The 22219-nt window shown below is 40.0% G+C and overlaps 1 protein-coding gene across 1 annotated transcript in view; it reads right to left on the reverse strand.

Annotated features, from left to right (window-relative positions):
• LOC103477757 (uncharacterized) overlaps positions 1 to 22105 on the reverse strand; it is a 35546-nt gene extending 13441 nt beyond the window's left edge. The window contains exons 1-3 of the mRNA XM_008431056.2: positions 21993 to 22105; positions 13032 to 13095; positions 9715 to 9810 (exon numbers count right to left, since the gene is read on the reverse strand). Coding sequence (XP_008429278.2) covers positions 9715 to 9810; positions 13032 to 13092 — 157 coding nt within the window. The 5' untranslated portion in view covers positions 13093 to 13095; positions 21993 to 22105. The remainder of the gene's footprint in view (positions 1 to 9714; positions 9811 to 13031; positions 13096 to 21992) is intronic.
• Positions 22106 to 22219: the final 114 nt, after the last annotated feature.

Here is a 22219-nt window from a genome sequence, read left to right on the forward strand (position 1 = left end):
GAAGCATTTCAGGCGCGAGAAGCACGTCCAATGCCAGAATTGGAAAATCAGAAATTTTGTCGCTGGACGTGGAGCGTCAACCAATCAGAAAGACTTTGCTATCTGGCATGGTGGCCTGCAGTTCATGTACTGTCAACACATGCAGACACCGATGTGGGTTGGCAGGTTGTCAAACGGCTCGGGTGAGACGAAAATAGAAGTGATAGCGACCATCGTTACTGCCCAGCTAGCCTGTGAAACATACCAAACAAACATCTCTGAATTATCTTGTGATTTAAAACACGTGGCTGACGTCAACTGTTGCTTTTAGTAAATAAAGCCAAGTCACTCTCTCAATATTTCATCTGCCATTTTTCAAAGTAACAGGGGGAAAACCGAGAGAAGGAGGAAGAAAAGCCAAGAGCCTCCTCCCAGCACGCATCCTGCTTTTATCAACTGTTGCTGCTGTTGTTAAATAAAAACTGAACACAAAATGTTCACCAAAGATATCTGAGCCTCCGCTATGAATGCAGAAGCTATCACTACGGAATATTTTGGTGCCACTCTCTCAATTTCATCAAACTGACACTGGAAAACAACGGCTCATTCCAACGCACATCTGGAACGAAGTGACTTTTCGTTAGGATAGAGCCAAAGCAAAGTTAACTGATTTAATATTTCATTAACTTGTTTATTTTGGGGGGTTGCCTAGTGATAGCACTGTTGCCTTGCAGCAATAAGGTCCATTGATTAGAACCCTTGAGTCCATAGGTGTTGAGTTTGCATGTCCTCCCCGTTCATGTGCAGGTTCTCTCTGGGTACTTCAGCTTCCTCTCAGAGCCCAAACACATGACTAATAGGCTATTTGGTCTCTCTAAGCTGCTCTTAGGAATGTGTACATGGATGCTAATATTTGTGTTGCCCTGTGATGGACTGGTGGCCTGTTACAGGTGTAGTCTGTCTCTTGCCCAGTGATCACTAAGAAAATGCACCAGCCTGCCTAGCCTTTCTGCATTTGTAACCGGTTAACTTAAACCTCATTAAATATGATCTGGTTCATAGAAATCACCATAAAAATATAGGACAAGTGATTCATAGAAAATAAAGACTATACAGGTCTTAAGACAGTCAAGAGAAACATACAGACCCTTTCCAAAAAATTAGAGTATCATAGAAAAGTTGTTTCTCATAATTACATTCAAAAAGTTACATTTCATAGGTTATAGATTCAGAGCTCACAGTTTAAATGATTTCAAGTATTTGTTTATTTTAACATAATTTGGGCTTCCAGCTCATAAAAGCCACAAAAACAGGAATTCAAAAAAATAGAATACTGGGAAGAAATAGGCCCAAACTATTTATTGGTTTCTGCAGAAGAAAATGAAAGAAATTAAAGTAATACATTTTGTCTTTAAATTACATGCTTAAAGACCATGTCAATCTTCAATACTTAGCTGGCGAATCCCTCTGCCTTAATCACTGCCTCTGTGTGATGTGGCATTGAAGCAATCAGTCTGTGGCATTGCCTGGGAGTCATGGAAGCCCAGATTTTCTTTGATGCTTGCTGTCAGCTCTTCTATGTTGTTGGGTCTGGTGCCCCTCACTTTCCTCTTAAGAATACCGCGTAGAAGCACAATGGGGTGTAGGTACGACAAGTTAGCTGGCCAGTCAAGCACTGTGATGGGCAACAAACCAGGTTTTGGTGCTTCTGGCGGCAGGTCCTGCTGGAAGATGAAATCTACATCTCCATGCAAATCCTCAACAGAAAGAATCATGAAATTCTCTAAAACTTTATGGTAGACTGTTGCGGTGACCTTGGGCTTAAGAAAGCAGTTTACCAACACCCGCAGCGGACATTACGCCCCAAATTATGACTAGGCAAGATTTTGAGAAGTTTTGTGACTAACAAGCTACAGCCATGGGTTTCATTTATTTAAAATCCTTTTATGCATGTGGGTATGACGTATGCAACATACATCAGGTGTATATTGAAAAGGTGTTGCTAGGTGCTGGAGTTTTGGCCTTGTGGGGAGTTGTTTTACTGTTTTTCCACCAGGAGGAGCCATGTGGTTGCTGTTTGATGGAGGGCGGTTCCCGCGCACCTGCACTTCATCAACGCAAGCATAAGAGTAATGGCCAGTAATGGTACTGTGAGCCTCTCTGTGCTTTGTTCTCTGAGCCTCTTTCTGTGTTCCCAGTAACCTGAACTTTCCTCTGACCTTCTCATAGGATTCCTCTCGTGGTGCCTTGGAAAATACCCATTGTGTTGCCCGAGTTCATCTGATCCTCATCCAAGAATCTCCGCTGTAAATTCATCTGGTTTCCCCATTTATGACTGCTGAAGATCCGCTCCTCTGCCTGCAGTTTGGTCGATTACCTGTCTGTCCTCTAACGTCTCCTCCATCAGCAACCTTAGAAACTCCTCCAATCATCAGAATCCGGACTGGACACCTCCCTCTCCTGCAAGCAACCTAGCCTCCAGTATCCCAACCACTCCCTGATCCCCAGCAGATTTCTTTCATCTCATCCAGTGAGCCTGTTCCAGTTTTCATTTTAATTTCTTTTCTACAGTTCACTTACCTCCCATTTCCCCCCGTCTTCAGATCTCAGATGGTCCGGAGCCAGAGAATCCAGGACAACAATCACACATTACATCCAATCATTGATCTGTTTAAAATAAACTTTATTTAATTTTCTCATCTCCTGTTTGTTAATCTGCATATGGGTGAAGCAAGTAACATCAAACATGAGAGGTGTGTTTCCACCTTTGAATGCTGCAAAGGTGTAGATTGGAATTGTGGTGCTTCAAAATGACATCCACCTCAAAGCTCATCAGGCTGCACCAAACTTTTGGTGCCTTGTGGACAGCAAAGGGTACTACAGTATCTGCAATGCAGCTATGAAAGTTGTCTGCCTTTTTAGCTGAACTTATCTCTGTGAATGTGCTTTTTCTGATATGAACTTTATTAAGAACAAACACAGAACACGTCTGATTCCCATCTACACGTCTGTCTCAGAGTTGCAGTGTCAAGTTGCACCCAAACTACAGTGCACTGGAGGACAACATGCAATGCAAAGCTTTCCACTGACAGACATTTACAAAGACAGGTGGTAGTTTTTGTTTGACTTTGTTCGATTTTTTTGTTGTGATTTTGGCCTGGTGGGGTCGGTTGTCCTGTTTTTGCTTCTTTCTTCTGCAGTAGGTTCTTCTCTCACTTTTCTTGCTTTAGTCCTGGTACCAGCAGAAGCTTCAACAGCCTTATATGAGGTTGGCCCCCTGCTGTACCTTTTTGACGTCATTCTTTGTTTCATTTATGAAGCTGAAGGCAGCAGCAGCAAAACACCAGCAGCTCCTACGGCCAACTCTATCCTCATCTGCCGTTGGGTTCTCCTCATCTTCATCACCTCTTGTGAGTCCTACATTCCTATCGACTTCAACGAGCTCCAGTTCAAAATAAAAAGCTTAAAGACGTTACTGATCACCGTTTTGGCTGGTCGGAGCAAGCGCAGTCGGACCAAGTAGATGTCATTTAACCCAGAATGCACTGCAGCGTGAACAATATGGCGTCGTCTGTGTGACAATATTTCATTAAAATTTATAAAAACTAAACTGCCTACAGTATTATTTCTGTACCATTTTTACATCTAAAATAGATATTTCTCAAATAAAGTCTATTATTACAACTAATCACGGATCCCTTTCAGTGAGTCAACTGATTGTTATTGTGTTTCTTTCTCTACCAATAATAAGCCAGCAGTTTAAACTTTTTTCTGGTATGTGGTCATTAAAACACCTACACAAAGCACTACTTGCTCTGTTCCTATTGGGTGATTTAGTTTATTCTAGTTACTATAATCACATCATAATTACAGTAATGTACTGACAACCAGGTATGTTAAATTTCATAATTTAACATCCATTCTTTATACCATCCATTAAACCCACTTGCACTTGCAAGGTTTCCAGTGGTAAATCGGAGAGCTGCAGGGTACGTCCTGCACAGGTCACCAGTTAATCACAGGGCAACACAGACACAGACGGGACAAACAATCATGCATACACCAGGGTTTCCCCCGGTGTATTTTGAGCCTGGCAGCCCGCCATGCAGCTCCTCTTTTAATACTAATTTAAAAAAAACATAAAAATAAAAAATTACTTACATTATTTTTTTTTTTAAAGCTGGATTGCAAGCGTCTCTGTTGCTCTGAGCGCTGCACTGGAGGCGCAGATTTATTCCTAAAGGATAGTGATACAGTTATGGGCTACGCAGCTAACTGCGGCTTCAAAAGCAGCATCAGAAGATGGTTCTTGAAGGGGACTGAGGTGTGAATGAAGACACAAGCAATGTTTTAGTTTTGGTGTTTATGTATTGGTGATTTGGGGGAAAAAAAACAACAACAAACAATTACAAATACACAATGAGGGACAAATTAATTCCAAATAAATCAATTCAAAGATCAGAGTTCTTGTCCCTTTTCTTAGATCGCCATCGGTTTCAAAGAGGATCTGAGGATGTGATCCATCATAAAAAAAACCCCGACCTTTGAGCAGAGAGTTGGCCGTATTAGACTGCGATCAGCTGTGATAATTCCGGTGACAACCGCCAAAAGTTCAATAGTTCAAATCAGTTGTTGCAGAGATTTGGGTAAATTTGCCAGGATGAAATTATCAGCAAGATGCCAAACAGCCAGTCACAACCACCTGTTGCGCAGTTACAACAGGTGGTGTTGTAACTGCGCTGGAGGCGGGGCTAAATAAGTTGCAGAGTTTGGGGCAAAACAGGAAGTGGGCCCGCAAAAATAAAAGTCTTGACTAATTGACTAATTGTGGGTTACAATAGGTTTATAATAGATAGGTTTATAGTTCATGCGCTTCTGCGCGTTGCCTCTCGCGCTGCCGCGGCTTGATGAAGTTTACCTCAGCACGGATCGCGCGAGCCTCCTTTCACTCAACCTGGACACAGGCTGACCTGTATGGATATTTACATCAACCCCCTGGGAGGAATTATGATTCTTTCTAGAACTCAAGGTAAGAGTCAAAAACCCACTGCGTTAGCTCTGGTTGCGCAGCTCAATGTGAACTACAGAAAAACTTGTAGTCACAAATTCAGAGGTGCATTGAGGGAGTGGTGAGAACGATTTATTATTGTGAACTAAGAATTATATGCGGCATGTATATCTCAACACGCTGCACAGCGTGTTGTTCTTTATTCCCTCTAAAGTTTATGTGCACCTAAGGGGCTTAAAAAAAAACACGTTCACATTGCGCAAAACTCTGAAACAGGAGAAGCGGGACATAAAACGGAGCGACGAACTAGATGTGAATTATGGCATAAAACCAGAGAATCCGACGCTGAACAGCGAAAAAATCAACACATGATGTGAAACATGACGATTAGGCGGCGCAGCAGGTGATGAGTGAAGATGACTGATGGTCAATAAACGATAAAATAAATGTAGCAACAGGAAAGAAACTAAAGTGGACATAGCAATAACCCACGAGAGGATAATAATGATCAAATGAAAGTAAATGGAAATTAATGAAGAATAAAATGCAAGAATAAACTAAGAAACTAAAGTAAATACAGAGGAATAAACTGGTATGGCAAGACCTTTCGAGCAATAATTAATACAGAGGACTGTATGGCAAGAATAAACACACTATTTCCAGATAAAAGGTAAAATAATATTGTTGAAATGTCAGGGGTTTGTTGAGACCACATCTAGTACTGAGAATAAATATATATTACAGACCATAACAGTAAAGAACTGATCACTTATTTATGTTTTTATTAGATTTGATATATTTATTTCTTCAATATTATTTTTCATGTCAGTGTTAATGTCATGAGGCTGATGACTCCATGACTCCATCCTAATGAGTCAACTTTCAATTTGACTCATTAGGATTTGATTGAGAACCAGATTTGTTCTTTGTAATTTCTGTCCAGTAAAACTATTAATCTATAATCAGTAGTCAGGTCTATATAAATATATAATCCATGTTTCTGTCTCATATTTGTATGGCTTTAAAATGACCTGGAACTTTTGTTTTTCCTCTAAAAGCTCTGGTTTGCACAGTCAATGACATGAGGGTGAAATTTTATGGTTGATACTCTGATGTCCCATTCTCCTGAAGGCAGCACAGAGCTGCACCACCAGAAACACTGAAGAGAAGAAGGTGGGGGGCGTTGAGGGACCTGGATAAAGGCTGGGGGGGCGCTGGCCCAAAAAAGGTTGAGAAACACTGTTTTAGAGCATACAATATTTGGTTGTATTTTTCAAAGCACTTTCTTATTTCTATGCCTTTACAGGTAAGTTTTTAATTATTGGCTCTCTAATTTTGTATATAGTTCTTTCCTCCTGTTGTTTTTCTAATCTGTATGCTAAGAATTTTGATGACTTTGGGCTTGTTTCATAGAAACTCTGTCTTAAGAATAAAAGTTTCTTCTGTATACTGGACTGTAATTCTTGATTAATTTCATCTCTGGTTTGTTTTATTTTCTGTAAAGTTTTTAGATCTACTTTGTTTTTATTTTTTCCCTCTAATTCAGCCAGTTCATGTTCCAAATTATTTAATTTTACTTGCCTAGTTTTTTTTTTTTATAAGGGTCGATTTTGCTATTATTTTTCCTCTCAAGACAGCTTTGCAGGCATCCCATAATATCACAGGGGAAACTTCTCCATTATCGTTGTCCTGCATATATGTCTGAATTCTTCTTTAATTTTGCCCTTGAGTATGTTAAGAGTTAAGTCTCCATAGAAACGGGGTTTTTGTTTTGTTAACATTTACTTTTATATGAAGAGGACATAATGAGGTCCATCAGCCCAATACGACATGTTTCTACTCGGTCTAAATTCTTGTTATACATGAAAACGTAATCTATACTTTTAATATGAGTGGTGAGCTGCTGAGTAGAATGTATAGTCTCTCTTTATGGGGTTGAATTCAAGCCAAACGTCACTTATCCCTAGCTCTTTAATCATCTTCCTGATCTTCCTACCTATGCTGCAGATAACTCTGGGTTGTTTAGAGGTCTCTTCAGAAGGATTTAGTCTTACATTAAAGTCTCCAAAAACAGACTACTATGTCACGTGATTTATTTATCATATCAAAGATATGTTTATAAATTGTCCACTCTGAACCTGGCGGGACATACAAATTGACAAAGGTAATTTCTTGTCCCTCGAGTCTACCCACTACTATATTATATCTTCCATCTTTGTCTTTATATTCATGGATCACCTCAAATGTGACCCTCTGGGATATTAAGGTTGCCACCCCACTTCTACGACCTGATTTATGTGATGCACTAAATACCTGATTAAAGCCCAATCTTTTAAGTTTACTACAGTCATGGCCAAAAGTTTTGAGAATGATTCAAATGTTAATTTTTACAAAGTCTACTGCTTCAGTTTTTATAATTGCAATTAGCATAAACTCCAGAATGTTATAAAGAGTGATCAGCTTAACAGCAATTAATTGCAAAGTCAATATTTGCCTAGAAAATGAACTTTATCCCCCAAAACACATATCAACTTCATTGCAGCCTTAAAAGGACCAGCTAACATCGTTTCAGTGATTGCTCCATTAACACAAGTGTGGGTGTTGATGAGGACAGGGCAGGAGATCAATCTGTCATGGTTAAGTAAGAATGACACCACTGGACACTTTAAAAAGAGGCTGGTGCTTGGCATCATTGTTTCTCTTCTGTGAACCATGGTTATCTCTAAAGAAACACGTGCAGTCATCATTGCACTGCACAAAAATGGCCTAACAGGGAAGAGCAGCTAGAAAGATTGCACCTCAGTCAACAATCTATGGCATCATCAAGAACTTCAAGGAGAGAGGTTCCATTGTTGTCCTAGGCACATTCGAACCCTCAAAACCAGGAATGCCCGACTTACCCAGCCTCGCAAGAACAATAGGCATCAGTGATCTTGTCCACGGCTAAATTTATGCTGAGGGTCTGAGGATCTGTTGTTTTCCTCATCGACTGGTAGCATTTAGCTGCAACTCGCACAATGTTAGAGGCATTGCGTGGCTAAAACATCTTGATGTCGTCCAAAAAAGATGACATGAACTTGTTGGTTCCCTTGTTGTGGCTGATATTTTGTGAAAATCCGGCAGAAATGCTAAACTAATCGACTCAGAAATACTCTGCAGAGTCAGTCAAAACAAAAAATCCCATAGAAGCTAAGCTCTGCGAGGAAGTTAATGTGAGACATGAAGTCACGTGGGACTTTTGAGGGGCGTTTCTGGGCAGAGCTTGGTATGGTCCATGCCATGGATCCTTAAGTTTTCCCGTCTCGATCTCCCCTCGAGCTCCACCAGCTTGGCCTCGAACTCGTCATGCACTTTACTTTGATTCATAGCCACCTCTTCGAGCTGCTGAATCCTCTTCTCCGCTTCCAAGATGCGCGTTTCTGCTTGGTCCAGTCTTCCATTTATGTTCTTTATTTTCTCTTTAACCTCTCGGAAGCCCTCACCGTTTTCTCGATGTGATTCTCTCATTTCTTGGAGAATAGTTTGTAGATTTGCTGGCTCGTTAGCTATATCGTTAGCTGCTAATGATTCTTCAAAGGCTAGCCATACCTTCTTCATTCGTCTCTTCTTCTTTTAACATCGACTCTTGAGACAGTAGAGTGCTCTTTGATTTGGACTTCGTCATTTTGACTCACTTTTCAGTTTATTTTATATAAAACCTGTGATTTTTAAATTATGTCGGGGAGCCACCGGGTTAAGCTGTCGCCATCTTGCTTGCTCACCCAGAAGTTGTTCTGTATGTTTTGATTTGATGTATTCGAGTTGTGGGTTTAAATAGTGTTTTGCAGGCAATGTTTTTCCGTAACATATAATTACACAGTAATACTTTTACATTTCCTGTCAACTTAACATCTTTTAATACAAAAACATGGTGGACCGCCTCGGCACCCCAACCACCGGGCTTAGCAGGTTTTCTGGGGGAAACCCTGCACACACATTCACCAAAGGAGAATTCAGAGAGACCAATTAACCTAAGAGTTGTGGTTTTGCGACTGTAGAAGGAAGCCGGAGAAAACACAGGGAGAACATGCAAACTCCATGCAGAAAAACCCCAGGATGAGATTCAAACTGCAAGACAACAATGCTGCCATTGTTGTCTTGGAGTTCAGAAACTCTGAGGAGTTTCTGAACTCCTCAGAGTTCAGAAACTCCTCAGACTTAACCAGTAAATAAATACAATTGATAGAAATTAGTGGAACGTTTTTAGACTTAGTGGTGCAGATGAAGATTTTTGTTTCTCCCAAAGCAATTCAAGCTTATTTTATCTTTTATTATGATTCTAAATTAAAAATATCTCTAAAACGTTATTAATACACACAATTTCTTTGATTATGAGTTTGACATCATTGGGAAGCTTAGAATCCACACTTTCAGACTCTGATAGTCAAAACAGGTAGACTGGTTAATTGTTTTATTGTGGCCGGTCGCATTTACAAAACAACACCACTCTTCTCATTAGAATGAACAGAGAAAATAATAAGTCTGTTATTCTTATAACAATAAAACACTAACATTTTCATTTCAGGTTGTGTTATTGTGGGTCATTTCCAAGTTTGGTGGTCCGTGAGTGTTACACTTAATGTGTAAAGTAGCCCTGAGCCTGAAAGTTTGCTCTAAATCATCTAAATCTGTAAAAACCAGACATAAAGGAAGCTACTTAAAATGTATTCTGTTGAAATGAAACTTACTGTGGACGATTTTTCCAACCAGAATGGCACAAAACACCCCCAAACACGTCAACAACAGAAAAGGGTGCCGGCTTGCTGCTGATTGAACTCCTTGATCTGAAAAAAAAAATGCAATCAACATCATTATTGATCAATCAATCAAGTTCATTTGTACAGCACATTTCAGCAACAAGGAAGTTCAAAGTGGTTTACATTGTGAAACCATCATAAACACATCATGCTGTCACCAATTGTGACACCAGTAACAGATATTACATTTTGTCAAGTTCCATCATTAAAATCATCAAAACACATCAAACATGTTGGCCAGTGATCCAGTTTGTTCCAGATTTGTGGTGCATAAAAGCTGAAAGCTGCTTCTTCGTGTTTGGTTCTGGTTCTGGGGATGCAGAGCAGAACCAGAACCAGAAGACCTGAGTGGTCTGGAAGGTTGATACAACAGGTTTTAATGTAGTGCGGTACAAAGCCGTTAAGATAGTCATAAACTAACAGCAGACTTCTGAAGTCTGAGCTACAGATGTGCTCTGTCTTCCTGTAAAATTGTATATATTTAGAAATAAACATGTTAAATGAAAAAAATTTTTTATTATAAAACAACACACACAAAAGTACCGAAAGTTGGTACCATTGAGTTGGATATTGGTACCGAATCGATTCAAGTGTCAAAAGGTATCCATCCCTAGTGTGATCAATCAGCCACTGATCGTAATCGGACGATTTCCGTGAAAAAGTATAAGATCGCCAATCACTGTCTCTTGTTGCCGATCACCTATATTTCGCAGCCTACATACACAGTGTTCAAAATTATTATGCAAGTGATATTTTCTCAGATGTTCCTACATGGTCAATGGAAAAGATGGTCAGTATAATTTTCAAGGCATGACTTTAATTAGAGTATAAATCAACTTTTGTTGAATCTCCCAATGATAACATTACTTTTTTTTTTTTCAAAAATAAACTCAAAATGCACTGTTCCAAATTATTATGCACAGATTTTCAAAACATTGTGTGGGTTATAAAGATCCACAAATGGTCAATCTTTGAAAGTGCAGCATTAAATAGTCACATTTACTAAAATTAAAAGCTATTTCAAAGAAAACATTTCAACAGACCAAGTTACATGTTAACATAAGAGCCCTGAGCACATCAGTAATTTTAGTCCACACTCCAAATTGTGTTAATTTTTCTTTTATTGTTGTCCTGGTGAACTGCCAGGTAGCCACTCCCCTTTGCAACACCTTTCTGCAGCTCCTCTCTGCCCATTAGTGATGAGGACCAGGTGGACTCAATCTCCTAGCAATCAGAGAGTGCAGGTATTTTTGATGCGACTGACCTGTCACCCCTGTTTGAGCCAACGTGGAGCAAGCAGTGCTGGTAGCACATGTAAATTCAGAACTGCGCAAAACTCTTCTACAAACTGTGAAGTAGTGATGGGCAAATGGAGCAATGAAGCTTTCCAACCCTTTGCTTTGCAAAAAGGTTCACTACTCGATGCTTCAGTCACTCACTAGTGACATCTGCTGGTGAAATTTTAACAGCCTTGTCACTCAGTTGGATCATATGTCCAAAAATTTGTAAATGCAATATTGTCACAAAGTTTTAATCACTGGAGAATCAATCAAATCATATTTAATTGTCATACGTTTTAATCATTAAAATGATTTGTAGCCAATCTAATCCTGGTTTATGTTGAACGTCAGTGGTTGTGTTGGGGTTTCTTTTATGTCAGACGGATTTGACAATTAAGACATTTGATGTTTTAGTGTCTTGGGAGTGCAGTGCTTGTTAGGGCATTTGCTTTTTGCTTTTTCTTGGATTTCTAATTGGCTCTGATCCCTTATATTTAGCTACATGCAGAATTTTATTTCTGCAACAGCATTAAATCTATTTCTGCTGTGCAAGACTGGTATATCTTTACTGATTATACTACAAATAATAGTGAAAATTTCCAGAAGGTGAGAAATTGGGAGGTGGAGGGGTTAATTAGTTTTATTTAAGAATAATTTTATTGTGTGCTGGCTCCATTTCAGACAATCAATCGAGTTTATTTGTGTAACACGTTTCAGCAACAACACAGTTCAAAGAGATTTACATCATAAAATCATGAAAATATAAAGTCATAAAAAAACAACATAATCGACAATAAACCAGTAACAAACATTACATTTTGATTAGTGCCATCATCAATACACATCAAATATATTGGTCAATGTTCCTTTTATTTTGGCCACTGATGACAAATATTCTCCTCTGATGCGCGACCAAATGAACAACAACCCATGAAGCAGCATGGCTCATCGCGCTTTTATTTTGAAAACTGACACGCAAAATGAAGCAGTCATGTGTCCGAGGTGATGCGAGGCCTCGTTTGTTGCCAGCCAGCAAGACGACACGAGCATCGAAGCGAGGCTTCATCTGACAAGCCCCCTTTTCGCTCGGTACACGCCTCGAAGCCTGGATTCAGATGGGCCATCTCTACTGCGAAGGACAGCCAGTAAGCCTCATAATGCTGTCGCTCATTTCCTGAAACTCATTGGAGCAGTACATTAACTCTGATTGATTGTTGTGCCAAGTAAGTAAAAAAAATAAAAAATAAAAATACACTTGATGTTTATTGGTTAAAGTAGAAAGTGAAAAAAATAAGACTAAAAAAGAAAAATAAATAAATGATGGTCAGAATGTTTGACTATTAAAATATATTTAACAAAATGTTGAAAAATATGCTAATTTATTTATTGGTGTTAAATTTTACTACAAATTGTTGGCTATTTATATTTCGGAGTATAACTGGTTTAAAGGCATGGAAGTTTGTTTGATTATTTCACAATGCATTTATCTTCATTTGAGAATGTAATAAGTGTGTTTCTGTTTCTTTTGAGGTTTTTCACCTATGTGGCTGAAAGGCTAAATCACTATGGAGACCATCATACAAAAATAAAGATGGATCAGCTAAATTGAAGGCTCTTTGAGTGAAATCCAGTTAAACGTTTCATTGTAGCGACTATCCCTTTCAAGTGGGGAATCGCACAGTAAAGCAAACCTGACAAGACTTGACAATTGTACCACTAAAATCTAGCCATTATCCGTTTTATGTTTTCATCATGTAAAGAACTTTGAATTGTTGCTGAATTGTGCTATACAACCAAACTTGGCTTGCAGAAAAATTTCTCAGATGATGCAAGAAAGATTAAGGCTCAAGGTTTACATGTGACATAAAAACAATTGTTGTTTTTATGTCACATGTAACAGCCCATGTTAAGAAACTATAACTTCCTACAGAGGGAATAAAAGTTTTAAATACGTATAGAGTCACTTACATATATTGGCCTTAGTGTCATTGACTGTAGAAGATCTGCCTTCATCCCTGCTGTTCTCCATCCTCTATGGGAAAAATAAAGATTTAGATGTTCACTCTATTCACTCCATAAGGGTTTACACCAGTGGTCCTGTGGGCCTGCCTCCACATTTGGTCCGGCACCCTAAACAATACCAGAGCATTCCGATTTTTTTTCATATATTGTACCACCAGGGGGCTTTTTAGCAGGAAGTGTGTCCTGTAAACTGTGGGTGTTTTGTTTTGCATGGCGCATTGCTGCCATCTGTTGGACGTTTAGGGAACTTCTTGACTTTTATGTTATTTAATCAGTACGGTTGTTTGCTAGCGGTAGAGCAGATGAACACGTGTTTGTTATGAACGCCGCATTCCAGGTCGAATTCTTCGAAGCAATGCCTGTAAGTAACAGCTTATACTTCAAAACGAGCCTTTATGTTAACATATGAGGAATTCATATGTTAAAGTTACTTTCCCTCAATGGAATATATACTAGTCAGTCCCAGTGACCGCTTCACTAACGGTTTTTGCCCATGTGCTTTCTGGGTAAAAATCAATCGAGAAACGCGCAAACCCCGTCAGCAATTTCCGCCAGCGCAGGTGATAGACGTGCAACACTTTTTCTGTTACAAACTGACTCCGGCCCCCCACCAGAGAAGGGAAAAGTTATGTGGCCCTCACAGGAAAAAGTTTGGGGACCACTGGTTTACACTCTGATGCATATGTTTCACAATCTTTGCTCTTGTAGAAGATACTTTAACAAATCGACCACAGTTACTCATTTGGTGATCAGACCAGCTGTAAAACATGAACTTTGTCCTGCCAGCATAGACACGGAAAACTATGGTCCTGTTTACATGACAACAAAATGGAAGCGTTTTGTTGTGTTTGTACTGTATATTTACACAAAAATACAGAATATTTTCTTTGACAATGTCAGTTTGAGAACGGGTTCCGGAGTGCAATGGTTCTAAAACATACAGGTGTCCATTATCTTGTAAACAGAATAAGTTGATCTTTTCTGAAAGCAGCTCATGAATACTATGACGCAAAACATATTATCTTTCTACAATCCACAGAAGAAACTACCGATAATGCCAGATACCAGAGTAATGTTTGTGCTTCTGACTTTTATGAGGCCTCATTGGGTGTTTGGCACATTTCCCAAACTGTGTCGACACTGTGTTGAAACTGTGTTGCTGTGTCACTTGCAGTGGCATCTTCTGGATTTAAAAAGTAATTGTAGGAAAATTCAATAAATACTGGAAACAGTCTGAACAAGATTCGTTCACATGTTTTTATTTAGAAACATCAGCTGCTGTAACAGCTTTGGGCTGAGACGAATGCCCCATTTACAAACCATTACGTAGAGTGATTTGCAAGAATATTAAAATACAAATAAACACAATTAGCAATCATGATAAACCTGAACTGGGTGCAGATGGTTGAGTTGAAGGTCCAGTTAAATCGCCTGCTTTCTGGAAACACCAATGTTTACCACAGGACTGTTTACCAGTTCATCCCCCTTATACTGGTGTTACGATAAGGCTTCAGCATTGTGGAATTGCTCAGGTTACAGTAAGACAAAACTTGGGAGCAAGTTTCACCGGCACATGTGCCGAGATTTCTGTGTCGTCTGGCCCATCCCTACAACTGGACGTGACCTGGGAGGACAACCCAGTGGTGGGATAACTTTGGAAACAATGTCGATGCATAGTCGATGTGAACAATACAGGCATAGTCGATGAGAAAGAATAGAGGGAGAACTTTCGTTTGTCGAAGTCGTCCCTTGTCGCTTTGAGTGAGGAACTTCGCCTCTACATCGAGGGGGAACGGACAACCATGAGATCGCTGGTTGATGTCTTAAAAACGGTGGCCTGTTGATTATTTAAGTAACAAGTGAAGAATCGAAAAACGGTGAACACTTTCGGCTTGTCACGAGCTGCTGTGTCCATTACCATCAGAAACCTGTTGAGCCATCTCTGTTAACCTAGGTCCAAAATACATCTTATTACCTTCCAGAGAGCCTGAAGTCCAAGCACTGGTTACTGGATTTGAAAATGCCCATAGTATGCAGCCCATGGAGAGACTCCTGTTCGCCCACCTGAATATGCCAATAAGAATAAGTCAAGCTCATATCAAGACACCCTGCAGTTTGCTTATCGCCATGGAGATGGACACGCCATCATACACCTGCTTCAACAAACCCACTGTTATCTGGACAAAGCAGCAACACTGTGAGGATCGTGTTCTTTGATTTCTCCAGTGCATTTAACACAATCCAGCCTGATTTGCTCTGTGAGAAACTCCAGGAGACACAGGTGGAAGCCTCAACAATCTCCTGGATTTATGACTACCTCACTAACAGACCACAGTTTCTGAGTTTGAAGGACTGTGTGACTTCTTGAAGAAGCTAAGATCCTTCAAGGTTTGCAGCAAGAAGCTGTAGACGTCAATAAGTCTGTTGTTGAGAGTGTCATCTCTTCTGCCGCCATCTGCTTGGGGAACAGCATCAGATTCAGAGACCTAAAAAGGCTCCACAGGCTGATAAAAAAAGGCTGGTTCCTTTCTGGGGACGACTGCGGAACCTCTGGAGATGATTATATAAAGAAGGATCTTCATTGGATAAAGGAAATTATGAACAATCCAGACCAGTCATGAGACTGTCTTGGGAAGGCAGAGCATCTTCAGTCAGAGGTTTCTTCAGAATCAGCATGGTACAGACTGCTGCAGAAGACCTTTCCTGCCAACAGCAATTACTATCTCTAATAATTCTTTGAAGAATCTAAATTAATGAGCTACAACATTAAATTTCCCTCTGGGATTAATAAAGTATTTTTGAATTTGAACTGAATTTGAAAATGCATCATGTCGTGCTTGAACATTTTATTATGATGTAATGCATGTCTATATTATTGAGTATGGGAGGGAGCAGTGAAAGGGAACCTCCATTTAGTGTCAAAGTGGCCCGTGGATCTCCTGCAACTTGTCCAAGAGGTGCATGTGATGGTTTCTGAGGCTGGGCCATCATTCTGGTAAGGAGACTGAAGCCCTTTTCAATTCAATTTATCATACTTTCCATTGTGTCTGTAAGCTTTCCAGTTTTTCTGTGTTGTGCCACTCTGACTCTTCCAGGGGGTCTACCATTCTTCTTTTTATTTGGAGGTCTTCCTGTAATACAGCTTCTGAGCATAGTCATTTCTTCAGTCTCTGTTGTCTGTAGGTTTGCAGCCAGGTCAGAAGAAAGAAGAAACAAATAACGAGAAAATCTGTTAGAATGGGAAAGCATAAGGAACAATTAGACACCACCACCCCCAGCAGCAACAATTCAGTGGTTTGTGGCACCTGATGAGAAAATGACTTATTTCCCTAAAGTCCATAAGTAATAATGTAGAATAGTGTTTTTTTGTTCTTTCAATGAAGTTAAAACAAATTTCACTGGTCAACTTGTATTCCGACAGGCGTAACGGTGTTAATCATTACTATTTTCAGGTTTCTTACTATAAATTATTACACCACGATTAATCCTTTTGAAATGCTTTCCACATATAGTTTAACATGTATCCTGCACAATAACAAATTCGATACAGAAGAAAACCTCCGAATGTAGCTGAGCAATTCAACCTCAATTTACAACACTGAGCATCTTCAATCTGCTGTAGTTAAAAAACTACAAGACATTTGCAAACTTGGACTGGACTATTCTGCACGGCTTTTTGACTTGCAACTTGAACCAGATGCAACCACCTAATGTCAGCCTTCATTGAACCTTCAATAATCAAATAAAGGTTTCACAGATCGCAAACAAAAATCCTTGTTGCTCATAAGTGTTGCATTGCTACTCCGAAATGTTACATTGCTGTCTGGACCAACATAGACTACTATAGGAATATAATAGACACCAAGATATTATTAATCTAGAATTTGTACTCACTTGAAGCATTCCCTTTGGGACTTCACAACTTCCTCGTTTGATTCACACACTGAATGTGGTGTTGAACTGTCCGAAAGGATGGTTTCCTCGGTGACCGGGTCACAATCAGCTGTTTCAGCAATGAATTCCGGTGCGCTGGTAGCCGGTTACCCACCCCATATTTCCACAGCGCCCCTGTATTTTCCCCAGGATGCTTTCAGTTTGGGCAGTACCTGGGCTTGTTATAGCGGTTTATATCTTTATATATGTCCACGTACTTCAGGGTTTCCCCCAATGTATTATAAGCCAGGGGGCCGCCGTGCTTTACTAGTAGCGCCGCCAGGCTAAGCATTGCTTGTTTACGTTTATAGGAAGAAAATAATAATAATAATAATAATAATAAAAATTTAAAAATCTTTTTTTTTTTAGCTGGGCTGCAAGCGTCTCTGTTGCTCTTAGCATTTCAATAGCAGAGCGTATTTATTCCTAAAGTATAGGTTTATAATAGATAGGTTTATAGTTTATGCATTTAAAGCCGACAGCGCGCGGACTAATCACACAGCTGGCGCCTCTGCGCTTTGCCTCGCGTGCTGCCACTGCTTTACCTCAGCGCGGATCACGTCTCCTTTCACTCACACAGGCTGACCTGTATGGATATTTACTAGAGATGTGCCGATCAGGTTTTTTCCTGCCGATATCGATACCGATCACCTATGAGGGCCGATCACCGATACCGATCACATAATTATTTATTTTATTTTTTTATCATAAACACTACCGGTTACATTATGTGGAAAAAGGAACCAAGAATTCACTTTAATTTAGACAAAAACTTGTTTTTAATAACTTTTTCAAAGAAGAAAACTAAACTAAACAGGCATTGTGCAAATTGTACCGCTATCGGTAATACCATCTTTAACAGACTGAAAACATATGAAGGCTCTGAAGAGACTAAATAATGCAAAAAGTCAAAATAAAAACTCTCAACATTGCCAAAAGATTCAAGTATAAAACTTAACATTCAAAGGCAAATACAGGATCCATTACAATAAACAATCCTGAGTTACTGAATGAAAACTTCCTGATAGCATGGCGGCTAGCTGATTACTGCTAGTTCCGATTGGCTGTTTCTGACTGAGCGGAGTAATTATGCAGAACAGGGAGGAGATCAATTATTTTTTTTAGAGATTATCTGTCTCATGTTAGGACGGCAGAAGTTTTAATGCATATGTAAAATGTATTTTTTTAAGTTAGATGCTGCAGCTTTAAGCTGAGGTTCGGTGTGAGGGTCACTACCAGGTGGAGCAGAAACGGCGCTCCGTCTGTGAAAGTAGCGTAGTAGCGGTTCAACAGCAACAACAGAACCAGCGTCTTACATCGCAGCTCGAAGACTTAAATAATTTTGCGGGTTATTTGTTTAGCTTTCCGACTGTCATGCTAATCCGGGTGAGTGTTTGTAGCTGTGCGCTGCTTTACCTGCTATCTGATCCTCCATATGTCTTTTTTACTGCAGTGAGCCTCGATGTAGCCAAACTCCGTCAAGTATGCCATTGTTTTCATGCCATATTAGATTCGTTGTGTTGATGCATTTTGACCTGCTTCACCCCACATGCTTCAATTTTCTGCCGCAACAGCAAACTTCCCCGTTCACTTAGTGCGTTATAGTTCCACATCACTTAGGATTTGTTGCTGCGCGTTTGCGCAGTATGAAGGAAAGAGGAGACCAGCTGCACAGGCAGGCTGAGAAATGAGATGCAGGTGATCGGTATCGGCAACAAGAGACAATGATCGGCGATCACCGATCACCTCGTCGTCTGTCCAAAGAAATACTTTATTCTTGCCATTTTTATGGTTATAACGGCTTTCAGGTAGAAGTGAGTTGTTTTACACATGCGCATGTAAGTTTCAAAGAACCGGTCCGTGGACCAATTGGTACCGGGCCGCGCAATAAATAATTAAATATTTCCGTTTTATGTATTATTTAAGGAGCTGCACAGTGCCGCAGTTGGTAGAGCTGTTGCCTTTCAGCAAGAAGGTTCTGGGTTCGATTCCCGGCCCCGGTCTTTCTGCATGGAGCTTGCATGTTCTCCCTGTGCATGCGTGGGTTTTCTCCGGGTACTCCGGTTTCCTCCCACAGTCCAAAAACATGACTGTCTGTTTAATTGGTCTCTCCAAATTGCCCCTAGGTGTGAGTGTGTGTGTGCATAGTTGTGTGTCCTGTGTGTCTCTGTGTTGCCCTGCGACAGACTGGCGACCTGTCCAGGGTGACCCCGCCTCTCGCCCGGTACGCCAGCTGGAGATGGGCACCAGCAACCCTCCCGACCCCACTGAGGGACAAGGGTGCAAGAAAATGGATGGATGGATGGATTATTTAAGTCTGGAGGATCTTTTATTTTGAAAATCCTTTAACCGGATTCTCTCGGTTACTTGCGCGCCAACATTGAGCCCACAAGCAGCAAAATGAGTAGGAAACAGATCAGATGTCTTTGGAAAGTTTCTTTGCAAAGGGGAAAAGGCCCAGAGAAGAGACAGGAGAATGGATTTATCCCGGACCGGTGGGTGAGTCCCACATTACAAGCCGCTCTGCGTAACATGCGGCGACCGGCTGCTAATGAGGCAATGAAGCTTCAAGCTGCTTCGCCACGTAGAGACCAAGCAGGCTGTGGATATAAGCAACACTTTGGGTGTTATTGTCTCTCATCACTCCCAGATGGGACCATCTTGTTGCAGAGAAACAAGCTCAGGGTTCCCGTTAGTCATTATCGTGAGTTAGTTTTCACAAAAGTAAAATGTTCATTTTTGCGGCGCATCTGTATCTTATTTTGAAGGGATATGTAAACGCTACCATAGCAACCAGAGTCAGAGCGTTTGGGTGGTGGTCGAGAGGAGATGAGTAGAGCTTGTGAGTCTTAAGTCTGGTTTAGAAGCAAAATGTAAGAATTGTCGGTCAATTCTCCAAACCTCTGTGACCACAGAGCTGATAAAACTCCAACAGGTTTGATCAGTTTGTGTCTCCAGCTACACGGCAGGAGCAACACGAACCGATTCCAGTCACGAACATTGCGATTCCAGAAGAAAATTCACAAAACCCCTAACATGGCATATGGGAATTTAGAATGAGAATGAGATGTAGAAGCAATAGTGATAGTTTGTGGACTCATTTTAAGAAAATAAAGACGTAACAAAAAGAAAAGGCGGTGGATAAAAGACGACGGGAGCAGCCCTCTATTTGCTGCACTACGATTTGGAGGCGAGTATGTTTTTTCATAGTTAATATTTTTAACTGAATAAACATAATAAACATATATAATAATAACCTTTACATATAATAATAAACATTTCCACACATCATCTCCGATATCCACCGGACTCTCAGTTGCGCGATATGTCAGCTGTTTGGGATTCCCCTCCGTTCTGACGTCACCGCGCTTTCTGATTGGCTACCTGTCACATTCAACTGGTTGTATTCTAGTTCCCAGTCAGGAAAAACCCCACAGGCTGCGATAAAAAGGCCAAGACAACCCAAATTGGGTATATTCAGAATTTAGCGGGAACACCAACATGACTACACACTACACACTAGACTAGATGTGCCCATCTAGTCGGATGTGCCCATCTTCTTATCTTGATCTTATTTAAATCTACTGATTACTGAAGGGCAATATAGTATACAGACTTCATAATCTGCACTCTTTTGGTTGAATGCAATATTTATTTCCACTTAGGCTTTATGTTGTTTAGTTTTTATTCAAGTACGTTTTTTTGTTAATGGAGACTGAGAATCCATTTTATTTTTGTTTTTGGTTGTTTTGTTTATTTAGTTTATCAATTCCAGTGTTATGTGCTCTTTTGAAAATAGAGCACATAACTATAGAGTATGTATAGCAGGAAATCGCATGCATTATTAGTCATTTCCATTAAATTAGTGTCAAAAGGTCTTGAAACAATATTATTGTTTATTGCAATAATTTTTTTAGACAATTAATCGTCCAGCAAAAATTGTTATTGTGACATGCCTACTAGCAACTGTAAATATCTCTTATCAATGTCAATATTTTACATTGGATTTGCCAGAAAGCCTAAACCAGTGGTCCAAACAATACCAGAGAGCATTTAGATTTTTTTTTCATATGTTGTATATGTTATGTACGGTTGTTTGCAGATGAACACCATTGAACACACATGAGCGCATTCGAAGCAATGCCTGCAAGTAGCAGCTTGTACTTCAAAACGAGCCTTTATGTTAACATATGAGGAATTCATATGTTAAAGTTAGTTTCTCTCAATGGAATATATACTAGTCAGTCCCAGTGACCGTTTCACTAACGGTTTTTGCCCATGTGCTTTCTGGGTAAAAATCAATCGAGAAACGCGTCCCCACCCCTCAACAATTTACAATTTCCGGCAGCGCAGGTGATAGACGTGTAACACTTTTTCTGTTACAAACTGACCTGACTCCGGCCCCCCACCAGAGAAGGGAAAAGTTTTGTGGCCCTCACAGGAAAAGGTTTGGGGATCACTGGCCTAAACTCTCATCTTTTCAGGAAGTCTATTTTGTGTCCTGCTTTCAGCTAGCTTTCACCCTTTTATATCAGCAATTAAAAATAATTACTGATATGAAAATCAATCATTTCTATGGCAACGGGTCTGCGTAGCAAAGCAAGCATAAGCAGCGAGAAAAATGAACGAGTGGTTTGGAGCTGTTCTTCAACGGTTTTTCTGCGTTATTTTCCCTTTGCTGTGGCGAACTGCACTACATTAATGATACCTACATCTTTAAGTTTAATTTCGTTAACGGAATTGTTTTGAAGCCGAAGCGGAAGGTAAACGGTTGTCTTTTTGCCCTCCAGGGTTGTGCGCATGCCCGAAATTAAACAATAACATGCAACGTGTTTACAGTAACGATAGTTAGCATTTTTGGCTAACGGCAGTAAACAATTACTTATAATGCACATACATACCTCAAAATAGAATCGATGTCAATGAAACACTTATAAACATGATACCTATCTATTACTTGTGCACTTAACCCACCTATGAAAACAGAAATCAGAATCTTCAGTAATAGCTTGCGACGCGGACTTCTTCTTCTTCTTCTTCTTCTTCTTCTTCTGTGGTGGTTATTGGCGGTTGGCCAAAAACGGAATTGGCGCATTACCGCCACCGGCTGGTATGAAATGTGGAACGTCACGAAAGGATTATATATCTTATATAATTAATAACAATATGTCTAAATATATATAATTACTATAATTATATAT

Source organism: Poecilia reticulata, chromosome 16 (genome assembly GCF_904066995.2).
Source record: "Poecilia reticulata chromosome 16, P_reticulata-male-v2, whole genome shotgun sequence".
NCBI classification, from domain to species: Eukaryota; Metazoa; Chordata; class Actinopteri; order Cyprinodontiformes; family Poeciliidae; genus Poecilia; species Poecilia reticulata.